The sequence below is a fragment of the Eleginops maclovinus genome, chromosome 12, assembly GCF_036324505.1.
Source record: "Eleginops maclovinus isolate JMC-PN-2008 ecotype Puerto Natales chromosome 12, JC_Emac_rtc_rv5, whole genome shotgun sequence".
Taxonomy (NCBI): domain Eukaryota; kingdom Metazoa; phylum Chordata; class Actinopteri; order Perciformes; family Eleginopidae; genus Eleginops; species Eleginops maclovinus.
The window spans coordinates 6673241-6698740 of NC_086360.1; the positions used below are offsets into that span (position 1 = coordinate 6673241).

Consider the following 25500-nt stretch of genomic DNA (forward strand, 5'->3'; position numbering starts at 1 on the left):
AAACGCGACTGACACCGCACATTTTCCAAGGAATCATCCGCGCCAGGGCGCACTAAGCGCGGCATTTTACGCACAGGGAGACATCATTTTTAATAGATCGATGACGAGATTCATCATAAATAGACTTGGACAAAACGGCGCTTTTCTTTCCATAGAAGAAGAGTTGTACCGACACAGGAGGTTAAAGGCAGGACAGTAGGGACCAGGCTGCATGGATCATCAGGTGGCGCAGTAGAGTTTAAGCACTGCCTCACCGGGACACACACAGCCGTATTTATAGGCTTTAGTCCACCTTATCATATGATACGTCCACATGCCTACAGGAGAAGCTCCTGTCAAGCATCCTGGTGTATTCTGAGCAGTGCACAGTCTCTTTTTAAAGATGTTACCGAATTAGTTATATCCTCTCTGAATATTTGTGTTTGTGTGTGTCCAGGAAACGGAAGCCTGTGAAAGTGTCCTCAAGAAAGACATTTGACATTAAACATTTGATAAACATTATAGCTTTGTATGGGAAGTATCATCAGTGGCTTGGTGATGGTGCACAAACACAGACATGTCAAATTCTGGTGATAAAAGCTTGATCCAGTAAAAAAGAAGGTTAACTCTTTTTGAAGATTTCAAAGTAAGGGACATAGGGTTTTGATTCCTTTGAGCATGATGATGATTTATTGCATGTTGTTCTGAATTGGGCAAAAAACATGAATCATTCAGTCAGAGCCTTCTGAGTGTCATCTGGCAATGATGAATATATAAAGCCAAGAGAAACAACCCAAATTTCTGCAGGTCAGAGCTTTGACTGTTCTAAAGCACAGGTACACACTTTAATGCATGTGGGCCAAGTAGGGTGCCGGTGGTCTGCCATCCATTTTTTTATTCGCAATAAAAAATAAAGTGATTCACATATCATTTTTATACATTGAATGTGAAAAAATTGTCAAAGCCGAAACATGAATCAAAAAAGGCGAGGAGAGCTTGATTATCAATAATACAATTCAATTTAGTTAATAAGTCAGTACATTTTTAAAACATTTCTTATTAAAAAATAAAGAATTTTAAAGTAGACGACTTATAGAGTTTCTAATCTTTATTCCAGTTTATCTATTAAAATAAAATATTAATATTTGGTTACTCACATTGCCTCAGCTTTGAAGTTAACAATTCTTTCTGAAACAAAATGACATGACATTTTTGTCACAAAACAAAAAGCAGTGGTCAAAATACATAAAATGTCCTCTAATGGTTCATGCTGGTTTACTGAGTGACTAATAAAACAGAGGAAATGTTTATTTTACTACTTACCATTGCTGTAGTTTTTCCTAAAGTCTAAATGTCCGTTGAAATATACCTTTAAGTAGCTTTCATATGTCTTTATGGAAGCCTATATTCCCCCCATCCTTAAGATTGGCCATTATAAAGAGATATTAACATTTTCGCCTCAGAAAATAATCCAATACGTAAAAAAAAAAACAAGTTCAGTTTCAGGTATTTTACTAGAACTTCAAATTAGCATTGGAATGCATCAGGACTTCTGATCCCCCCATTTCTCAGATTGATTATGGCATTGAGTCTCAGCCCCTGTAGCACATGTTCAGTGTTAAGGTTATTCATTTTCTAGCTTCACATGCATTTGTTGTAATCCCATCCCTCATTGTTTTCCTGGGCCCAGCTATGTTTGAATTTGATTACTTCGCGCCCGGTGGTGGATTACGGCCTGTGTCGGGGCCTAATTGTCTCTGGCACACGGAGCCAGGGCTGGGCCCACATTACCTTTAATGTAAACAGCAGGGCAGTGTTTAGTCCCACTGTTCTAATGGCCAGTCATTCCTGCGAGGCCATTTCAGTAACAGTGAGGTAATCCTCCTGAGTCGTATAAACACGGATGATCCTGATTGATTCGACGCCCCATTGATCCCAGCTCTTAGCAGCTTTTTAGTCTAAGCAAACAGCAGACAGCAGGTTGAGCCGCGGAGACGGTGATCAATCTGAGGGTCGAGGCCACTGTTTGGGAGCATCTGACTGACCAAAGCCTCAATCACCAACAAAATTACAGTATTTTTCTGATGTCCAGTGCTGCTTAAAGGAATACTTCACCCTCAAAATCAACATTTACTCCCCTGTGTTACCTGCCTTCACAGTGACCCAAGACTCAAAGAAAGAAGAAAAGTCTTGCTGATCACTTTGGATTCACACCTGCACAGTGTCATACTGTTGATGATTCATTCACCTTTGCAGAACTCTCAAGACCCTAATGAAATAAAATGAAATAGGAAAAGTCTTGCTACAAAGTTATACATTTATGTGATGAATGGAGAAACGAAATATTTGTCAGAAGAAAGAAATATGAAACATCTAGGGTTGCCAACAGTGCTCATCACGTCAGGAGTTCTGATACCTAGGGTTTGTGTTCATGAGTGTAGGAAAGATCTGATGTTATTCCAGAAACATATATGCTGTCGTAGTGTAACACGGGACACCAATATTTGTTTCTTATTTCCTAACAGCAATCAGAGTTGTTCTTGTTAACTATCTCTGACCGCAATCTGCCTCAAACCTTGGCCTCTTGGTTAACGGGTATGTTACCGTAACCCGGATGAAGAAGTTCCTTAACCAGGGCGTGAGTTAATTGAGAAAAAAACATTTTAATGGTTTCCATGTCTGATCTAATAACATTTCAGAACGTACCAAAAAAAAGGTTAAACCAAGAGTTTTCATCTGTGTTACTGGAAAAATCATGCTTTTTTCATTCTTGGCAACTTTTTGACAAGCAACCAACTCCTCTTTATAACTCCATTGAATTAAAACAAGCAACAGCTGATCTCCATATAGGAGTAAGCTACAGCATTTCTTATTAGACAGGGGTGGAAAATGTAACCCTAGTATCATAATTGAGTTGAATGTTTTTCTTGACAAAAACTGTGATATTAAAGAAAACTGAATCAGCACAAGCTTTACACTACACCCATGTTGCCTTTCAACATTGAATGTTTGTGCTGCAGTTGTTCAGTACTGTAAATGGCAGAGGAGACATATTGAGAAACCCAGGCCTTAAGTACATCTCTGACAATGGACTGGTTTACCATTTTTTTTAAAATTTGCACTGATGTGGGATTTGTTCCTGCCTTTGCTTGGCCGGCATGCATGGGTCAGAATTAATGAGCTGTGCCTCAGATCATTGTATATTATCTTGCTCTCTGAGCCCTTTCGTGGGAGTCGAATTACTCGAGCACGCTTAGTTTGTGTGTAAATATTCTTTGGCCACCCAATATTTTAAGATTTTCGTCAGGCTGTTTTCTGTGCAGTCTCCTGCTACAACTACAGAGGTCAGCCAAGTTCCCTTCATATTTTGTAACCCAGGTCATATATGATTTACAATGTTTACACTAATGCTTTGAACAGGAATGAAGACATGTCTTGCAGTGTGAAGAGGCCATTTTCCTCCATACACACAAACAAATCACTGCCAGCTGATGTATTGACTTTAAAGTAGCATTGCGGCAGAAATGTCACTGAATCCACAAACACATCGGGGGACAACCCGTCAGCATTTTCCCATCATCAGCAGCCATTCTAGACGTGCCATTTGGCGGCGGCCATGTTGTTCCCGCTCCGTTGACGACCTCTTTGAGTTACAACAGAGCCTCCAGTCCCTGAACCTTTCTTCTTTCAAAGTTCAAGGCCTGCTCTGAAAGACAGCTCCGAGAAATTAGTCAAGTTTAGGTGGAAGCAAAATCGGAGAGGGGAATGAGAAAAGCATTTGAAGTGCAAAAACAAGGCTTTTAACTAAACTCTAACTAAAGTCATCAATGTTCGCCCAGTAATTAGCAGGACAAGCGTGGTGCTGCTTGTTTGCTTCGTTTTTTTCAGCTTGCTGTCTCTTGGTGGAGCGACAAAGCAACACCTGTTCACTTGTTACAGACACACCACCTGTCAGCCTTGTAAACGAGGGTGTGTGTGTGTGTGTGTGTGTGTGTGTGTGTGTGTGTGTGTGTGTGTGTGTGTGTGTGTGTGTGTGTGTGTGTGTGTGTGTGTGTGTGTGTGTGTGTGTTGGGATTTCTGATCCAATGTCAACGAGAATCAATGTGTGCGGTGGAGAAGGGTGTAGATTAAGTTTCAACATTGGCTGGGACCCATTTGAAGTGGGGTTTCAGTGTTCATGTTCTGCATTCTGGTGTTTTTTTACACCAGAATTTTGCATCAGGGAAGTGCAAAGTTCAAGAGACAATTCCAAATAGTAAGTAATATAGTGCAAAGGATTTCATGTATTCTGCAAAATAAGTTTTTCTTTTCCATGATAAAATCCACCTGTGCTATAGTCTGTGTTTTATGACGTTCATGTTAGGGTTAGGTTTAGGTTGAGGCACAGACAGAGACAGAACCATTTGGGACTCTTGATCAGACAACGTTTAGGGTATGCTGCTCCTCATTGTACTGGTAAAACCAAAGCTTAATTGTGTGGGTTATTGTCTACACAATGGTTACCTCACCCCAGATGTACCTGGACTTCTACGACAGAAAATTTATTGTTTATTTTATGAACTCAACACCAGTTCAAAAGCAGTCAATCAAAAAGGGTCTTTGTTCTTTCAATTAAATCTTTGTTTCCAAAAAATGTTTGAAACTGTGAGAAAGTGTTCACACATTTACAACAGAAGATTCTTCCGATACCAGCCATTGAAGTTTCCCTAAACCTGATCACCTCACCCACCAGTACACCAATTCCTTACTATGCCCCTGCCTTTTATACACCAGCCCACTCTCCTCATTCATTTAGCAGATTATCTAATGTACTACTCAGTATAAGCATCCTAGCCTTTGTTCCTTTTTGTAACTACAGCCTGATCTGGATTCAGTCGCCTGCCTCTTAACTGCTTTGTTTTTACTTCTCTGACTGATAAACTGTAGCCAAATTATGCTTTGAACTCAAGAAAAAATGTTTTTCTCATGACAGTGCTTTTTGAATTTTACTGTTATGTTTTGTAAGAAAAGTTATTGGTTGCGTTCAAATTTTCAGTTTAGCTTTGAAGGTTTCTAAAATGTGAAATGTGAGTGAAATGACCCGGAAGCACCTTATCGTGGTGGAGCACCTTATCGTGGTGGAGAGGTTTGTGTGCCCCGATGAACCTGGGGGCTGTGTTGTCTGGAACCTTGTGTTCATGGTAGGGTCTCCCATGGCAAATTGGTCTCAGGTAAGGGGCCAGACTAAGATTGATTCAAAAAAGACTCCATGAATAACACAATTGGAAGCGAGGATACCCGGCCCGGAGGAAGCCCGGGGTCCCCTTCTGGAGCCAGGCCCAGAAGGAGGACTCGTCAGCGAGCGTCTGGTGGCCGGGCTTGCCACGGAGCTCGGCCGGGCACAGCCCGAAAAAGCAACGTGGGCAACACCTCTGCTTCTCCGTCCCGCGGGCCCACCACCTACGGGAAACAACGATGGGGTCGGGTGCGCTGCCAGAAGGGTTGCAGTGAAAGCAGAGGGTCTCGACGGACCAGACTCAGGCGACAGAAGCTGGCTTTGGGGACGTGGAATGTCACCTCTCTGGGGGGGAAGGAGCCGGAGCTTGTGCGGGAGGTGGAGCGTTACCAGTTGGATCTGGTGGGGCTCACCTCTACGCACAGCGTCGACTCTGGAACCTTACTTCTGGATAAGGGTTGGACTCTATTCTTCTCCGGAGTTGCCCAAGGTGTGAGGCGCCGAGCGGGTGTGGGGATACTCACAAGCCCCCGGTTGAGTGCCGCTTTGTTGGAGTTTACCCCAGTGGACGAGAGGGTCGCCTCCCTACGCCTGCGGGTCATGGGGGGGAAAGCTCTGACTGTTGTGTGTACTTATGCACCAAACAGCAGTTCAGAGTATTCGGCCTTCTTGGAGACCCTGAAAGAAGTCCTGTATGGGGCTCCTGAAGGGGACTCCTTAGTCTTGCTGGGAGACTTCAACGCACACGTGGGCAATGATGGAGACACTTGGAGGGGCGTGATTGGGAGGAACGGCCCCCCTGATCTGAACCTGGAGTGGTGGTTTGCTACTGGACTTCTGTGCTAGTCATGGATTGGCCATAACAAACACCATGTTCGAACATAAGGATGCTCATAAGTGTACGTGGTACCAGAGCACCCTAGGCAGAAGGTCCATGATCGATTTTGTTCATGATCGGACCTGAGGCCGCATGTTTTGGACACTCGGGTGAAGAGAGGGGCGGAGTTGTCAACTGATCACCATCTGGTGGTGAGTTGGGTCGAGTGGCGGGGGAAGCCTCTGGACAGACCTGGTAAGCCCAAACGTGTAGTGCGGGTGAACTGGGAACGTCTGGAGGAGTCCCATGTCCAGGAGGCCTCAACTCACAACTCCGGCTGAGCTTTTCAGGCATCCCTGTGGAGGCTGGGGACATTGAACCAGAGTGGGCGGTGTTCAAAGCCTCTATTGCCGAAGCTGCGGCAGGGAGCTGTGGTCTCAAGGTCTTAGGTGCCTCAAAGGGCGGTAACCCTCGAACCTCGTGGTGGAAACCGGTGGTCAGGGAAGCCGTCCGACTGAAGAAGGAGGCCTTCCGGGATATGTTATCCCTGGGTACTCCTGTCGCAGTTGCAAGGTATCGACAGGCCCGAAGGGCAGCAGCCTCAGCCGTGGCCGAGGAAAAGCAGCGGGTGTGGGAGAAGTTCAGAGAAGCCATGGAGAAGGACTTTCGGTTGGCACCAAAGTTGTTCTGGAAAACAGTCCAACACCTCAGGAGGGGGAAGCAGGGTACCATCCAAGCTGTGTACAGTAAGGATGGGGCGCTGTTGACCTCAACTGATAGTGTGTTAGGGCGGTGGAAGGAACACTTTGAGGAACTCCTGAATCCGACAACTCTGCACTCTATGTTAGAGGCGGAGCTGGAGTATGAAGGGGGATCAATTCCAATCTCACAGGGGGAAGTCACTGAGGTAGTTAAACAGCTCCACAGTGGCAAAGATCGGGGGTGGATGAGATCCGCCCAGAAATGCTGAAGGCTCTGGGTGTTGAGGGACTGTCATGGTTGACACGTCTCATCAACATTGCGTGGAAGTCGGAAACAGTACCGAAGGAGTGGCAGACCGGGGTGGTGGTTCCTCTCTTTAAAAAGGGGGATCAGAGGGTGTGTGCCAATTACAGAGGCATCACATTACTCAGCCTCCCCGGGAAAGTTTACTCTAAGGTGCTGGAAAGGAGGGTCCGGCCGATTGTCGAACCTCAGATTGAAGAGGAACAATGCGGTTTTCGTCCTGGTCGTGGAACGACGGACCAGCTTTTCACTCTCGCAAGGATCCTGGAGGGGGCCTGGGAGTACGCTCATCCGGTCTACATGTGCTTTGTGGATTTGGAGAAGGAGTATGACCGGGTTCCCAGGGAGATACTGTGGGAGGTGCTGCGGGAGTATGGGGTGAGGGGGTCTCTGCTCAGGGCCATCCAATCTCTGTACTCTCAAAGCGAGAGCTGTGTCCGGGTCCTCGGCAGCACGTCGGACCGATTTCCGGTGAGGGTTGGCCTCCGCCAGGGCTGCGCTTTGTCACCAATCCTGTTTGTGATATTCATGGACAGGATTTCGAGGCGTAGTCGTTGGGGAGGGGGTTTGCAGTTCGGTGGGCTAAGGATTAGACCACTGCTTTTTGCAGATGATGTGGTCCTAATGGCTTCATCGGTCTGTGACCTTCAGCACTCACTGGATCGGTTCGCGGCCGAGTGTGAAGCGGCTGGGATTAGGATCAGCACCTCCAAATCTGAGGCCATGGTTCTCAGCAGGAAACCGATGGATTGTCCACTCCAGGTAGGGAATGAAGCCTTACCCCAAGTGAAGGAGTTCAAGTATCTCGGGGTCTTGTTCTCAAGTTAGGGAACAATGGAGCGTGAGATGGGCCGGAGAATCGGAGCAGCGGGAGCGGTACTGCAGTCGCTTTACCGCACCGTTGTGACGAAAAGAGAGCTGAGCCAGAAGGCAAAGCTCTCTGTCTACCGGGCCATCTTCGTTCCTACCCTCACCTATGGTCATGAAGGATGGGTCATGACCGAAAGAACGAGATCGCGGATACAAGCGGCCGAAATGGGATTTCTCCGCAGGGTGGCTGGCATCTCCCTTAGGGATAAGGTGAAAAGTTCAGTCATCCGGGAGGGACTCGGAGTAGAACCGCTGCTACTTTGCGTTGAAAGGAGCCAGTTGAGGTGGTTCGGGCACCTAGTGAGGATGCCACCTGGGCGCCTCCCTAGGGAGGTGTTCCAGGCACGTCCAGCTGGGAAGAGACCGAGGGGTAGACCTAGGACCAGGTGGAGGGATTTTAAAATTTATGCCGTAATTTGCCAAAGGGCTTTGTTTTGAGCGTTCAACATTGTATTACAATTGTATATATTAGAAAATATTTTCATACAATCATACATATTGGGATTCATGTGGATTAATACGTGTTAACCGCAGGGTGAGGGTGACAACAATATTTTTCTATGACCCCGTGACCTTTCACACAGAGGTAGGAATAGTGGTTAGGAGAAGACAATAGGAGATTTTTTGACAATTCAACCGTGACCCTGTAGTTGTGCCTGTATTTACTTCCTGTCTGTGTGTTTCCCTGCCTTTTTTGATTGTCTGTCCCACCCTGATCACCACCTGTATCTTAATCACCTTCTGCCCTTGTGTTTCTGCATACCCTCTCCAGCTGTGTCTTGTCAACGTAATTAGTCCTGTGTCTGTATATGTACCTGTTTTTACCAGTGTCCTTATGCCATTCCCATTAGGTTTTGGTGTGTATCCTTTATATTACTTTGCCTGGTCATTCTGTTTTAGGGACTACCAGTTTCTTGTTATCACCTTTTTCCATGCACTCACATGCCAAGAATTAGGGTGCATAAGTGAACACACAAGCAATAATCGTGCTGAGCCAGGTTTTTGTTCCTGTAGAGCTTGTGTCCAGTTCCTGGGGTCTGGAGTGGTGAAGTGTGCTGGTTGGATTTCAAGTGATGAAATGTTCCCTGTGGAGTCTTTATTGGAGGTCTTCAGCTCCTAGTGAAAACAGCTGAGGGCAGCTGATTGCAATCCTAAACTTGGAACAAATCCAAGAGAATGGAATGGATCTTAAAGCCTGTGTCTGACAGGGTTTGTGTGCTTCAGCTGGAATTTGACTTTGTGACATTAGTGCTTGAGAGTATTTGAAATATTGAAATGACATTATTTACTTCTTGAAATCTAGAGGTGAGGAAGGGAAATGACAAAAAATACAGAATTCTGGTGGTGCTTTTTCAAGTGAGGTCAATTTAGATATCTAATTTGTTTATGGCGTCCTCTGTTAAAGTCCAATACCAAATAATTTGTGAATCAGGTAGGAAAAAAATGTTTTGTTGTTTTTCTAAATACTGTAAGACATTGCTGATTTCTTTGTGGTGAGGTATTTTTCCATGTACTAAAACACAAGATACAAAAATGTGTTAGCAACTTACAATGTCACATTATTGTCATTCCAAATTATGTTGACAAAAAAGTTTCACCTGTCACCTTTCAGCTGGTAAAAAGTCGGAAAAAAGTGAATTTCACCAAAGCTAACATATGGTTGTAAAATATCCTCCATATATCCAGCTATTCACACCAGAATAAACAAAACTCTGCAAATTGATGCCCATTAGGCCATACTGCCTTAAAAATAAAAGTGTGAAATGTCAAAAACATGAAAATACTTGAAAAAATATGCTTGTATGCACACTATGCTCACTTTTGGATTCACTGTGACGACTGTGATCCAGTTCTATACTAACGTATTTGTGGAAGATTTTACCAAATAATTCAGCCAAAAGGAGCTGCTTAATCTACGAACAGAAGTCTATTATGGTGCAGGGGTGAACAGATCAGGTTCTACAGACATTTGGGATCACCGTTGTTTTTTTAAAATATCATTGAACAAACTTTATATTCATTTATCAGAAATCAAGGAAAGACTTTATCCATTTAAGAGAAAAATGAAACCTTCTGCTGATATGAGAATATAAATGTACCAACATTGAGAAATCCAACTCCGGATCATACCCTTTACCCAAAGATATATTTAACAGGAATTGCTTTTCAAAACTGGAGCCAAAGTGTAACAGGAGTTTAACTAGAATTAAATTCCAGAAACGTTTGTAACATAATCTGCTGGACACAGTTACAAGACTCTCTTTTCTTCTGTTCTGGTTGACTTCTGATTGTACATCCATTTTTTCTCTCTGAATATTTATACATTAGACTTAGATCCTTTTTCCTTTAAGTGGTTCCTGGGTGGCCTTTGGACAGAGGACAGAAGATAAATTTGGTCTGTTTTTCTTCACAGGAAATAGCCAGACCGATCTTCACTAATCCGTTATCCACCTTTGCGGCTGGCCCACCCCTGGGCCCCCATACATCTTCATTTGGACCTCTCACTGGGCCCCGATCACACACTTTACCTTAAAGCATGCACAAAAACAAGGCTTGACAGTCTGAGATTAACAGGATTCCGGTTCGTTCATTTGCTTTTATCTTGAGTAAGTCCTGATTTTTTGAGGGAAAGAAAACACTGATTGTTGAGTGTATGTTAAAAAAATGTTTAAACTTCGTCAGTAAATTTGTGCCTCACATTAAGAATGTGGAGCAGTTTGGATTCAGTGCACAGCCCTCCAGTTAGGTCTTTAACATTTATTTTTTAAATAGGAAGAATTGGGGGTTTCCTATTTTACTTTTACATCTATAAAATGTATGTATAAATATTAAAAATATATATGATGTCAGGACTGGGTCTTTTGACCAAATTATTTTCAAATTTCTCATCCTTTCTGTACACAAAATATTTATTTACTCCTGTTTCTTCTGATTGAACCGTTAGTTTTTACCTCAATACATTCAAAATAAAGGCGTTTTCTCTTTCAGGAAATGAGCATTATACAGTATGTCCGGGCAATATATTGAAGGCAGGACTCGTGTTGCTGCTTTTATGTAAGTAAACAATCTAAATACCACTGCCTAACTCTAAGAGTGTCCTTAAATCAGATATTAAATTACTCTCATTTCAAATGTATTAAATAAGTTGCTGTGCAAAAAGTGTATAGTTTTACCATGCTGCAGTGTGCTTGTTTGTGTGTTTGTGTGTGTGTGTGTGTGTGTGTGTGTGTGTGTGTGTGTGTGTGTGTGTGTGTGTGTGTGTGTGTGTGCGCGCGTGCATGTGTGTGTGTGTTTAAAGTTTGCTTGTGGTTGTAAATAAGTGAGGTGTTTTAATGCTGAAGGTCCAGAAAGACGGGTACATGACAAGCCAACTCTCAACCTGAGCCCATCCTCCTCGCGCTCCACTCATCGCTGGGACTGATGAAGTTGGGTTGACTTTCATGACATGGGGGGGGGGTTTAGGGAACAGAAAAACAGTATGCCATAGCTGTTATGGAGATGTACTTCAAAAGCTGCAGTGGAATGTGTAACAAAGTAATACGACCCTATATACAGAGAGAGAACTGATGGAGACTGAGACAGTCATGTTTCCTTAAAACTACGTTTTTTTGTATAGAACAGCATTGATATTTAGACATTTAACATATATTGTATGTCAGCAAATGTAAGAACTTATTGCTGAATATATGTTTTATTAAAAATGTAATTGTTAATACAATTTTGAAATATAATACTTTTATGAAAATGTGTGTTGTTGTTCATCTGTTTGGATTAAGACCAATGCATAACTGTTAATACTTTAATAAAGCATTGTTATAATTATCCGTTATTATTACAGAACATGCTAAATACTGCAAAATTATGAAAAAGTTAAGGAACTATAGTATATTAATATTTATTTATTTATTTTTGGTGTCAGTTCAATTGTATTTTATCATATATTGTTATCATACTTTGTCATCACTATTATGAAGTCTTATAATTTATATTAATGTAGTGTTCTTAACAGGTTATTGTTATGTATTGACTGTTTCAGGTTAAACCCATAACTTAAAGTATCTAGACAATTACAAAAGAAATACCAAGATTAAACAAAAATATCATAGACTTATTCAATGTAATGTTTCCTGACTTATTTTGCAAAGCTTTCTCTCACTGTGTTTTTACCGACTGTCTTTCTTTGTTTTCCCACCTGTTTCGATTGTTTGTACTGGACTAATTAGTTTCACCTGTTCCGCGCTAAGCTTGCAGGGCTGACCTGACCTTTTGTACACATGCACTTTAACCCCTCATTAGTTCTGCTGGTATTTAAAGAGACCCTATTAATTTAAGAGTTTCCCTTTCCTGTAGTGTGTCATATCGTTTTTTGTGCATGATAATAGTTTGCAAAAGTTAAAATCCCAAAGTTCCCTGCTCCAACACATTGTACGTGATAGGCTAAGGGGTGGGACATCTCTAAGCGATTCACATCAGAGCTGGCCAGCTAACCAATCAGAGCAGACTGGGCTCTGCTTTCAGACAGAGGGTGAAAAGAGGTGCTGCAGCACAGGCAGTATGAGACAAATAAAGAGCTTTATGAACATTAAAGCATGGAGACATGTCACAGTAAAGGCACAAAATACAAATATGAACCTCAAATGAGCAGAATAGGGCCCCTTTAAGTCCTAGTTTTCAGTTTAGTTTCTGTCTGACATATGTTATCTGAAAGTTCTACCTTGCCTTGCCTTGCCAGGACTGGAATATGTGCAAGAAAAGTCTTCCTGTAGCATTAGGGTCCACCCTGGCCCGCTCCACTGTGAGACATCCATGCTCTTCTGTCACAGCCAGCTTGAAGCCGGGAAACAGCTGTAACCTAAATATCTAACCTCCGGAGTCTTCGCCATCTTCGCGATGTAGAGAATCCAAGACTCTGAAGTGCCCTGAAGACAGGTAGAGTCCCCGAGCGAGAGACACTCTGTCACAGGCATGTGGACGCACTGGGATGGTCTCAAGAGGGGACATGATGTGTAAATGTGTCCCTGTCAGCAGACCTGTAGATTGAGTGCACTGTTGGGCAGAAATAGTGCGAGTGCAGAGAGGACGATGCTGTTTGTGTATATATAGTTCTTTGAAAAAATAATGATGTGACAGCGATATCCCAATCAGACCGCAGCACAGGAAGCTGGCCTCGTGCACACCCTGTTTTAGAACTTTAAAACACACTGTGGAGTGTGTGTGCAGGGCTGCAGGCCAGGACTCTGTCGCTGAGTGAAATGGATACTTCTGATCTGGACTTGTCTTTCACCGCCTTGTTAGCTTGCTGTCTAAACCTCTCAGTGAGCATGGGAGCCCTCTGTTTGGAGCCGTAAGAAGATGCTTGAAGGTTAACTTTGTGTACTGTTCCATGTTTATATTCTTGCAACTGACTAGTGTACAACATTCTTTTTAATTGCTCCAGTATATTGGGATAGCTGTCAAGATAAAAGGACAGAAACGTGAATTCAGTCCATTTTTCATCCACTAAAAGTAACTTTTTGGCCACTAACATGCTAAGATTGTATATAAAATTGTTTTAACACAATATGGAAAGGATTCTACAGAGATATACAAGTTTCTTCTTAACCTTTGGCATAAATCCTGTACCTGCTCATTCATTTTCCATTCAACGTGCACTCTACCTTCCAGCCCTGCCCACCTCATCAAGCTAACTCCTCTCAGCTGTAAGCTCACCTGCTTCTGGTCACCAATCAAGCTAGTATGTTTTACATTACATTGCATAAAGCTCTTATCAACTTAACAATAAATGAAGTGAACCATAAAGACACAAATTCAGAACAACAACTAACATGCAGGTATTCACTTCAAATGAGCCAAATCCTTGTGAGTGCTGGTGCATTCGTTTCAAATGGAGCCTTGGTGCTACAATTTCCATTGTTTAAATTTTGAATGGCCAAGGTGCAGTTGAAACACGTGGCTTTTCAGTATGAAACGGAGGATGTATAGACTGCCTTATATCCTGATCTCAATGGGGACCTCGTTCCACCCATTTTGGAGCAAATACATGAAAAAGTTGTCTTATTGAAGGGTACCATTAGTCCGACTCGCAGTGAGGGAGTAGCTAGCTGATTGGTCGATGTAGAGCGATCCAGTTCTGAAGTGGCCCTCTTGTTCACTTACTCACTCACTGCTAGATAGCTCTTTGCCTTTTACAAGCAAGACTCTCCTGCACACTTTCTCTGACTGATCTCCCGTTGCTAAACCTGCCTGTTCTTGACCAACCTATCTTGATGTAAGCCCATTAAAAGCCTCACCTTCTGTACCTCAACCACCAGTTTGGTTTCTCCACAAAAAGTTTTTGCAGATATCAATGGTGCAAACATTTGAATCAATTAAAAGAACACTAATTGGACCTCACATTTGACTGTAGATGGAAATTAGACGGAATCAGATGTTTTGTGTGTTTTCCTCTTGTAAATATTTCATCATTTGTTAGCTTAAATCTCCTGTTGCACCTTGTCCAATTTAGCTTTTATGGACTCACCAACTTTTTTGCCTCATTTTTAAAATGTTCTAGGGAATTTTGTCACAAAACAAAAAAGGGCAGGGTTTGATTCATCATCATTCATTCCAACTTTATGGTGTCAATACGCTTGAAACAGCGTTCTCAGTAATTGTACATGTGCCATGCAATAATTCTCAGCCTGTATCGTACCAGAGGACACTGGTGCCTATCCAGCATTCTTCAGAGTGATCTTAAGAGTCCATGTGAGGTTTCTCTACCTGCTTGCTCACTTTTCTGCTTGCATGGCTGCGGAAAGCAACGTCAGCTGAATGCCTGAAATGTAAAAATGTAGTGTGAGTGGGGCCGGGGGCCTACTGGAAGTGCCAGCTTAGCAGAGATATAAACTGTCCCACGCCGCCCCGCGCTGAGTGATGCAGTGACAAATGTCTCAGGGGGAAGTTGGGGCACAAAAGGGACGATGACACAAGCACTAAAGCACGAGGGCACTAAATATCACTGGAGTGTGTGTGTCTTGTCGATCACATGCCTTGGTGGTGAGATTGACCCGTTTGGATTGCTGACATAGGAGGTGTGTGTTGATGTGAGATGAGGTGTAACGTGCAGACATATGCACTGCTGCTGTAATCCATCATTATGTGAGCAACATGCCGCCGTGCTGTACCCACTCTTTATGTGTTTCTATCTGCTGCTAGCATGTCTCACTGCTGCTCAATGTGTTCCAGTTGTGAAAATGTTTTGGTCCCGGACTGACACAGATCAATTTCAAGCGATCATTTCACAAAAAATGTCAAAAGTAGCGTATATTTCACCCACAGTGAGAGCTGCAGAGCAGCAGCATCCATTTGTTACAGAAGCATTTTTCCTGGCTGTAAATCTCCTGGCTTTTAACTAAGATAAAACCATTAACAACATGATATCATACCACCAAACAATCGATTTTCTTTCTTTTTTCTAACCAGTTATGCATAAAATGTATGAATACATTTCCAGGACAGAAATCTGAACATTGCAAACACTTTTCGTTTCACTTTGTTGACAATTTACAGTGAAGTTTCTACAGAGGGATGAAAATCTCTCATTAATTAATCAATTTTTGCCACGTATTTAGGAATAACATGTAATATCTAGCTATATATATATATATACCGTATATATATAGATATATACATCAATATATCTATATATATATAGATATATATATATATACCGTATATATATATATAGATATATATATCTATATATATATATATCTATATATATAGATATATATATAGATATATATATATATCTATATATATCTATATATATATAGATATATATATAGATATATATATATACCGTATATATATACGGTATATATGTACAAACCCCTCTGTTCAAACCCTAAACATATCACAACGAATGAAACTAGAATGTTTGATCTATGTATGTTTTACTAAAGATGAGATATCTGATTTAGAAAAAATACGTATCTTCATAATTCACCTTTATTATATTTATTTGAAAAGCAGAGGTCTCTGGCCAAATCCATCTAAGAAAAACAAAAAGTGTAAGAGTCTACAATGTGTTGACAATTTTGGTGAACTGAGCCTATAAGTTCACTTAGAACTTAAACAATCTAAAATGAAAGTACAAGTACGACCTTGACCTATAACGGCCTGGTTACTTTATATATTGATGATCAGGATTGCAGTTTTTTTTTTATCCATTTCCACTTGGTTGACATTATTCATACCACCCACAACCAATCTTACAATCTTCTTAGGTAGGGATGGCACAATAAGGGATCTGTTGAGAATCGCAACAAAAATGAAACACTGGATTGTGGTTGGTTTCTATTTTTTAGGATAGTCGTTAAAAACCTCACATGACTGACTTCAGCAAGCTGTTTACCTCGCTATCAAGGTGGAGAGAAAGAAATAGAGCCTGATGTACATAAACAAGGATTATCAGGTAAATTGTGATTTATAAAAAGTAATTTATCCTTTATTAATGAAGGGGAAATTGTATTGTGTAATGCTTACACCGAAGAGCCACCATTTGACCTTTTTTATACATATTTCAATGAAAATTTAGATTTCTGTCTTTGCTGGGTTTAAACATAATCTTAAATGATTTAAAGTTCAACATAATCCATTGTAATAGCTACATGATGATGAAATCATATCGCAATATAGCTATTTACACTAAGGCCTTGTCAGAGGTGGGAAGTAACTCAGTACATTTACTAAAGTACTGTACTTAAGTACAATTTTGAGATACTTGTACTTTACTTGTATCTTTAATTGTTGCTACAATTCAGAAGTAAATCGTGTACTTTTACTGCACTGTATTTATTTAGTACCTTTACTTACTTAACACAGTTGGATAACTAACATGAAATATATTCAACAATTAAATAAGACTTTAGTTACACCTGGAGTAAATTCACAGGACTTTTACTTGTAAGAGAGTATTCCTACACCCTGGTACTTCTACTTTTACTCAAGTAGAAGATCTTAGTACTTCTCCCACCTCTTGGCCTTATCTTATTTAACAATATTATTTTCGACAGTATCATTCCTTTCAAAATAAGAGTGGTGATGTTAATTTAAATGGTCTTTAAGAAGGGGCCAGTTGATAAAACATAGTATATCTCAGATTAACTACACTAACTCACATCCGTGTAGTTAACATGGTGACCACTTGATAGCGCTGTTGAGCTATTTTACACATCTCGTTTCTGGTCTCCGGTGGTATTGTTTCATTCTCTTGGCTATTATTCTTTAAATTCATTTACATTAGCAGTAAATTATTGTTTTTTTGTCCAGATATCGTCGAACTTGTATAAGTCTATGTTGATTAAAGAACATAACTTCAACTTCTAATTGTTCTCTCTCTTATTATTTGATTTGAAATATTATACAATTAAAGGTCACATACAGCTGGTAGGTTATTGATATTCATATATTTATCACACCTCTATTTATACTTAACAACTGGCTGTCTTCACAACATGTGAAAGAAGCATTTGTTATTTTGGGGGAAATTAAACAGTTTTGATTTATTTTAAATCCTGGTCTGCAATGTTAACTGTGCTATTCCTACAACGGTAATCGATTGCAATATCATACAACACATACAGCTATCACTAAATCCCCGCAAAAATAATGATTTAATGGTGTAAAGTAAACTGGCTTGCCATGCACTGTGACAAACATCTCCCGTTTTTCTTCTTCTTTGTCATATAAGAACTGCAAATCGCGGAGCTACAACTATTTGGTATTTATATCTAAAATATTTTATTGTGAAATCATTCATTAGTGTACTTGCCCCTATTCTGTATTTGTAAAATGAAAGCTTAAAAGCAACACATTTGCAGGTATCGGAATGTTATCGTTAATATTCATAACACTCTTATTGAATAGACCTCTCAGGGGAACACGTCGTAGCGTAGGGATTAATGGATCGACATGTAATGAAGGCGTATGCATTAATTTTAATAATAATAATACTAATACTAATACTAATAATAATAATATGAAGAAGTACAGGAAAAACAATGTACTACTATTATTATAATTATTATGGCAATAATAATTTTGTGAAAATAGGCCAGCCATTGTTTTGTAGTTTAAAAAGAAAATTAACATTCTAGGAAGCATTATCCACATTTAGCATTATTTCACCTAGGATTAGTTTTCATTGTTTTTATTTCGACTGTACTAATGTATTTATTGTATATTCGTAAACTTAAAATAAGATATTTTTCAACATAAAATTAGGTGAAAAATGAAAAAATCTTTGGGCTTCATACATATTTTAGATATATACAACACTGTGATGTTGCTCTTTCTTTAAAAATGCTAAATGCAAACCAATGCTGTCAATAGTCAAGAAATCATATTAAAATAAACAATCCAAAGCCATAGTTGAAAATAAAGCTATTTTATTGTCAATGCATTCAACGTGATTAGATAAACTATCAAGTAGTAAATCCCCGTAAAAGGAAGAAACACTGAAACTATTCCCCACTGACACAAAATAATACACTTTGTATTTCAAATAAAACCAGTTATTTACAAGTTAATGTATAGACTGCATCTTAAATCAATATTATTTAATATTACATGCACTCTGAAATATAGTCTGACATAATATCCCAATTTGTGTCTTATTCATCGTAGACATGAAAAAACTTGCTGCTCTGTAAACCATGGCATGTGACTACGTCTGCATGTCGTTTCTTCTTCTATATTTGCATTATATGATATAAAATACAACTTACTGTACATTTACACATATTTAAATGTTCCCTTATTCCCAAACTTTTAAGTGCTCCATAAATAAATCACTTTCGAAGTCAAAACGCATTTGCATACACCCAAAACATGACATTTTGTACATGGGAGGAAAAGTAAACAGACCGAACAGGAATTAGAAGATCATAGTCCAAAGTGAAAACGAGTGCAAGGGCTGTTTTTGTTTTTTCAAAAGGGCTTTCTCCATCGGACTGCTAAATCCAGGCAGGGTCACAGTCCGTCCTTGTTAGAAAAAAGTCCCTCCCTTTCTAATCTTTAAAAGTCAGTTATGGGAGGTCATGTGACGTGACAGGTGATGCCGTTCTCGGAAAGACTCGTTGCAAATGGGGCACTTGAGTTTCTCCTCACGTCGACGCTTGACCATAGGCTCCATGGCGAACTCCTTTTTGTGGTGGGATCGCATGTGGTAAACCAAGTCCGAGGTCATGCGGAAGGATGCGTTGCACTTGGCGCACCAGTTCTGCGCCGGCAGGCAGAGGGAGGTGAAGGAAGGCGGCAGGAGGGTGAGCGCCGAGGGCATCTGAAGCTGAATAGCCCCGGAGTTCTTGGGCCAGAAGGTGGTAGCGTATACAAAGGGGTTCTGCTTGGCCATGTTTGGCACAGGGCAGTTGGCGCCCAGTTCAGCGCTCTGCAGTTTGGCGGCAAGGTGGTCAGCCTGGTAGAGTCTGCTGGAGGAGATGGTGTCGCCCACCGCTGGGTGGCAGTCCAGCAGCTTAGTCGGCATAACCAGCGGTGAGATCTGGGAGAAGGAACGAGACGGCTGGCTAAAGGCGCTTTTCCTCTCTCCCCCACTTCCTCCTTGCTGGGTAACAGAGGTAAAGGCGCTGCCCATGGGTGAGGTTTGGGGCGGCTGGGTCTCGGATAGCACCTGCCTGATGTTGAGGTGCTTCTCTGATGAATTGCTGCTAGGACGACCACCATCTTTGTTTTCAGAGTTGGAGCTCTGGAGGTTTTTGTTGCCACTATGGTGTTTGAGGTTCTGTGGAGACTTCTTGACCTCAGTGAAGGCGCTGCGCTTGCCCTGACCGAGTTCAGTGGAAGCAGGCGGGGAAAAGGACTTGCGGTTCTCCTCCAGGCCGTACGCCCCTCTGTAGTTTTGTGCAGATGTGGCAAGCTCATCTTTAGACTTGGACTGTGGAAGGCTGGGCCCTCGGCACTCCCTGTCATCTATTTCCGAGAATTTCCTCTTCCCCGAGCTCTCGCTGCAGATCTCCGCTTCCTTGTCACTCGGAGGGCTGGTCCGGTTGTTCTCTAGATCCCTGGCCAGGTTATGAAAGTCTGTGGAGGGTTTGTTGCTGTCCTGGGGGCTGCTGAAGCCCTCGGAACGGCCCAGCTTTGGGCTGGACCTGGTCGGAGTTGTGTTTGGTCGCTCTGTACTCTCTTTGCTTGGCTCCTCCTCTGCCCCCGTGATGCTCTGTAATCTTTTGGTGCAACGGAACCGGAGATGAGCCAAGAATGGGAACTCAAACTGGAATCGCTGGCTGCAGTCTGGGCATGAATAGTGCGAGGAACCTGCAGAGAAAAGATTTGGAAATGAGTTCTGACGAAAAGAGACCATCCTGAAGGAAAGGGGTTTTGTGTTGTTAGAATGCACAAAAGGCCAAAGTAAAGACCACAAGACCACTGATTTCCTAGTCATTATTTTGTTGGTTGAAACACTGATCATGGATGTTGAGGATATGGTATCATTTTTCTCACCTTTGCTCTTGGCGGGTGCCCTGCTGGGGCTAAGCAGCAGCAGGTCGATGAGGTCTTTGCCGTACCAGACCAGCAGCTCCTCGTCCTTCTCAATCCGGCGGAGCGAGCGGTACAGGAGCTGCCCGTTCTTCACGTAGGCCTCCAGGTTCTGCTCCTCTTTGTCCCTGGCCGACTGGACCAGCCGAAGCCACATCAAGCCCTCTGAGGTGCTGTTGGCCGCTGATGTGTCCACCTTTACAACACATACAAATACATTGAGTTATTAATTCAGCTCAAATACATTTTCTGGCAAATATTTTTGCCTCAATGTTATTTTAAAATTGTATCTTTATTTTATCTAAATATAATTACTTCAACAGCTTTAGGAAAAAAGCAACAAACAATGCGGTATCAAAGTAATCATTATTATTGAGAATTATTTAAATCAATGGCTATTGATTAAAACCAATGATCTCCAATGCATTGGCAGATATGTTCCTTTTTGTAGAATTAAGAAAAAAGGAAACAGTTCCTTGACTTAATATGTTTTAAGTAAGACTGTAAAGATCTACCAACATGTCATTTGATTTTTCATCAAAAAGGCAGCTTCTTGTTTCAGTCATGATATGTGTGATATAACAACTGTAATAAAAATTGGCTTCGATTTGAAGTGTACAGCAAAATATGCAAAAAAAAGACATGTTGAGGCCTGATTAAATAATAATTGGTAAATATAAAATAGGGAGCTAATCAAGAAAAATAGAGGACATCCAGTAGTATAGGGCTTCCAGTAAATTACAATTTGTATCCAACAAAACATTAAAGAAAATCTGCTCACCCTGAAGATATAAGGTGCTGTGCGTTTGTCGGTGGACTTCAGAGCTATAAAGGCGATGCTGTCATACAGCGACGTGTGACTCAACACACAAGGCCCGAAAATGGCGTTTTCTGGAATGTCACATGTCGTGTAGACACTGGTGAAAATGTCCGTCAGACACTGCTGGACCGCTTTGGCGTCCCCGTCCCACACCAACTTCTGAGAGCTGGACTCCTCCATTTCACACTGAGGAAACAAGAGGCAGCAGAGGTCAGACATCAGTTGGGAAATAAATAGCTACTACGAGCAGTCGGTAAAAATGTTAAATGAAAACAAACATTTAGACTTTTTTGTCTTCAAATTATATTTTGACTTAAACCTGTGTTAACTAACGGTTTAGTGGGTTCACCTTCCGCTCGCGCTGTCCCCGCGGAATAAATCTCTTCCTGGACAGATTGGCTAAACCAGCTGTCAGGGCGTCGTTTGGGGGACTGTCTCTTTTTTTCTTTTCTTTTTTTTTGGCCAGGCTTTCTAATTAATTCAAATCCCGTAAAACGTTCATGATGGCATCACGTCCAGCATCCTGATGATGTGGTTTCCAACTTTTGGCAATTATAAAAGTAAAAAAGAATGCCTGGCCTAAAACAATAATGATTCAAATCACAGGTGAGAAGTTGTATTAATATTATTGTTATGAATTATTGTTATGAATTATTATTAATAATACTATAATTAGTAGTACGATCATTAGACTAATAATAATAATCATTACACTTGTCTCAAATGCTAAACACAAATATTCAAAACTTTAACTTTTTAGAAAAATGATTAATCACCGTATTTGCATCATAATATGTTTTTATTATTATACTTTAAATTGAAATTCAAAGCATTTGTATTTGTGTTATTTTATTATTAGCATTAGAAGGCCTCTACGGGCTGCCATTACCCTATTTCACTTCAGCTGTATTATTATGATTGGCAACATTAAAAACGAAAACATCCTATAATATTCTTAAATAAATCGTGAAGCCTCAAGAGTGATTTAGAATTCCCTATTATGTGATGTTTTTATTATCATGTATTCTTCAATCTATTATTCCTCTAATATTAAGGCTGTAGCTTTGCCAGGACATGTTTATTTATCTAAAAATCCTAACAAGCAACAGAATCCCAAAAGGATAGTTTTTTCTTGTTTAAAAAATAATTAAAATGAAAAACCCTCTCAGTGGGAGCTGCTGAGGTCCGTGCATGTCCAATGGAGAGAGCATGTCCAATGGGTTTCAAGTGGACTGTCAAAGTCAGTGATTTCATGTCAGCCAACCTTTCTCTGCTTTCTACAAGCGGCAGCGTATGCCGCCTCATTACCATAATCCAGCACGTTCCCCTCTGAGACTGTAATTAAAGCAGCACGACCAGTTAATTATTTCTTTTCTCCCGTCCTAACCTCTGAATGTGTGTTTAGACGGCTGCGCCTCTCCTCGCTCTATCGTTAGATACAGCACACACTGTGCGCGGAAACCTGCACCTGATACGAGCGTTTCAGCCGTAAATTATCCTCAGTTAAAAACAATAAAAAAACAATATTACATTAACACAATAATACCGTAAAAAAAAAAGATTTGCAGTAATGGCGAAGAAAATCTATTGGCTGAAAATAAATTAGTGAAATAATCAAATGTCTATGGGGGAGATTATTGCGGCACAACTTATTATGTATTATACTACAATAATAAATAGCCTCTTTACTGTTGTTTTTCAGGCCTATGCTACCAGTTTATTTATAATTATTATAAACCTATTATTAGATGATTTATTTTGATGTTTAATTCTTCTGTGATCAGTTCATAACACGTCATAAATCACTGCCCACCACTCAAACAACTTCCAGGGTGACAGCTCGTGCAATATAAGGTGCCTTCTTGCATCAGGTAAAGAAATGACAAAATAATTGTAATAATAATAAATAAATAAAAACAATTGGCCCAAAAGTTTACTCAAGAAGCCACCTGACATTGGTGCATGCAAGAGATCCTATGTAATAATAAACATTCTGCTAAGAATAACAACAATGCTGGCTAGTGTGAAATAACGAGCTGTCTTCTGTCCATCCTAAATACCCGCTGTTGTTTTTTGATTACATGCGCAGAAAAAATAACTGTTTTTTTCTTTTCCTCAGATTTTTATTTACATGGATCTGATTAAAAACCCCTGGATTTTTCCTGAAAAAGCGCTTTTTAAATACCGCTCATTAGGAGCATTATACCATAAGAGGCTCAGCAAAAGAATGGTTCTATGTAAAACATTTTCCGCAAGTGCAATGGGAAGCCTTTCCAAAGTGCGCTGCAAGCTAAAATATGTTGTTTCCGGTACTACACAGAACCCCTTTATGTTCAGACGAACAGAATCAGTCGCTTTCCAAGGAAGAACACAACATATTCAAATAATGCGTTAAGATATAAGAGATAAAGATCGTTTCCACATGCAAAAAGTGGAGGAAAGCAGCCTCCCCGTGTTGGGGTGGAGGGGAGAGGAGAGATGGGGGGGGGGGGGTGGGGTGGGGGGTGTTTAACCCATCTGCTAAAGCCGTGCCAGGCAGAAAACTGTCCTAAATCAGTGCTGTGACTGAATTACGGTGCTAAAACATCTGGCTTATTTTTCTGCGCCGCATTCAGGACGTGTGGCTGATGTCCCCGTCTCCCTCTCTAAACTCATCCAAAAGCATACACAGCTTCTTTGCATTGCAAAAACCTACCTTTTGATCGATGAGGAGGAACAATAATCCACAATCGAACTGCGAGCGATGCTGCGAATCAAAACCCGTTTCCGGGAAGAAGAACAAAAAGCCCCGAAATCAAGCAAAGGGGGGATGCGGTGACGGAGATGGAGGTGATGGAGATGGTGATGCACTCCCGGTCTGCTCCGTATAGTGTCAGTACATTTCCCCCCCGGTGTGGCGAAAGTGACAGTGCTGCTGCAGAGACTCGCAGACACTGGGAGTGAGCGGGAGGGGTAGAGAGAGCAGGGCAGATAAAGGGAGGCAGGGAGAGAGTGAGAGAGAGAGAGAGAGAGAGAGAGTGCGAGAGGCGTGCAGATGGGGCCCAATGCACTGGCTGACTGGCACACCGACACACACTTTTTGTTTGCCGCACATAATCTACCCAATGAGGCGTGTCACTCTCCGTCTCCTCCCTTTAACTCTTCACTGACCGACTGTCATTTGATTCGATTTATGGACGAGCAGAGGGATGGAGAACTCCCCACCCCCCCCAGCCCCCCTCCCATTATTATTGTAATTCTAATCACAATAGTTGGTGGTTATATTAGAATAAAAGTGCCTTTAAGGAGTCAAATGTTTGAAAAAATAGTCGAACATTTTAATGCAGTTTAAGCTTGATAAAACCATAATTTATATTATCGTTACTATTTGTATTATTATTTATGTTTTTGAAGACTATTAATCCTCACATTAACCCCCAACCCCCCTGTTGAAAAGAATCGGGCTCACACTCACTTACAATGTATTTAAATGCATGCTAATTAAACGGACAGCCTTTTTGTCTGTACCCCGCATCTGAAGTACTTTTTGGGGACTTCCCGTGCGCACAGCACTAGGGCACAGTGAGCCTCTCTCACACCGCGTGTCAGCGGCTCTCCACGCGGCCAGAGCGGCTCTGTAGCCCGGGCTGTCTCACCGCGGAGCGCCGCTGCTGTCTGTACTGTGTTCAGGCTCATTTAGGGGGCGCCAGTGTATAATTTGCATTGAGTGAAGGCTGATCTCCTGATGGAAGGGAGAGCTGCAGGTCAGGTGCAGCTCTGATGTTGGGAGATTTTACTTGTGTCCTTTAAAAGGAATCATTTCTGCCATCTGAAATGTATTTAAAAACGTTTTGATTAGTACATTAATTTTTTTAGACAACCCCCCCCCCCCCCTGTATATTAGCAAATATTCACACACATTGATGATGTTAAACTTGAACACTTCTTCTTCCCAAATGGTACATTTTGGGCGTTATGCATGTTTTCTTTTATGTAATAAATGCAAAATAGTTGGAAATGATTGCCAAAAATCATTTTAAATATAAACATTTCTGAATAAGCCTTAATGTAGTGTCCACTGTCCTGCATTATTGAGCTGTTTATTCCTACAAAGTGTAAAAAAAATCTCTAAAAAATAAATCGCAGAAAGAATGACTTCTAAATACTATTTATACATTTTTATAATTCACTTAACACCACTTGTCAACCTTACGGCTCATGTAAAACATATTGTATTAAGTGTATGTTGCCCAGCTGAAGAACGATATCAAATCTTAC

The 25500-nt window shown here is 41.3% G+C and overlaps 1 protein-coding gene across 1 annotated transcript; it reads right to left on the reverse strand.

Moving 5' to 3' along the window:
- Window positions 1-18349: 18349 nt before the first annotated feature.
- Window positions 18350-24263, reverse strand: prdm8b (PR domain containing 8b). The gene is made up of 4 exons (XM_063897844.1): window positions 23939-24263; window positions 21205-21429; window positions 20388-20619; window positions 18350-20201 (listed from the first exon to the last, which is right to left on the reverse strand). The coding sequence occupies exons 2-4, from the start codon at window positions 21421-21423 to the stop codon at window positions 18952-18954; spliced, it is 1701 nt and encodes a 566-aa protein (XP_063753914.1). The 5' UTR covers window positions 21424-21429; window positions 23939-24263; the 3' UTR covers window positions 18350-18951.
- Between the last annotated feature and the right edge of the window lie 1237 nt (window positions 24264-25500).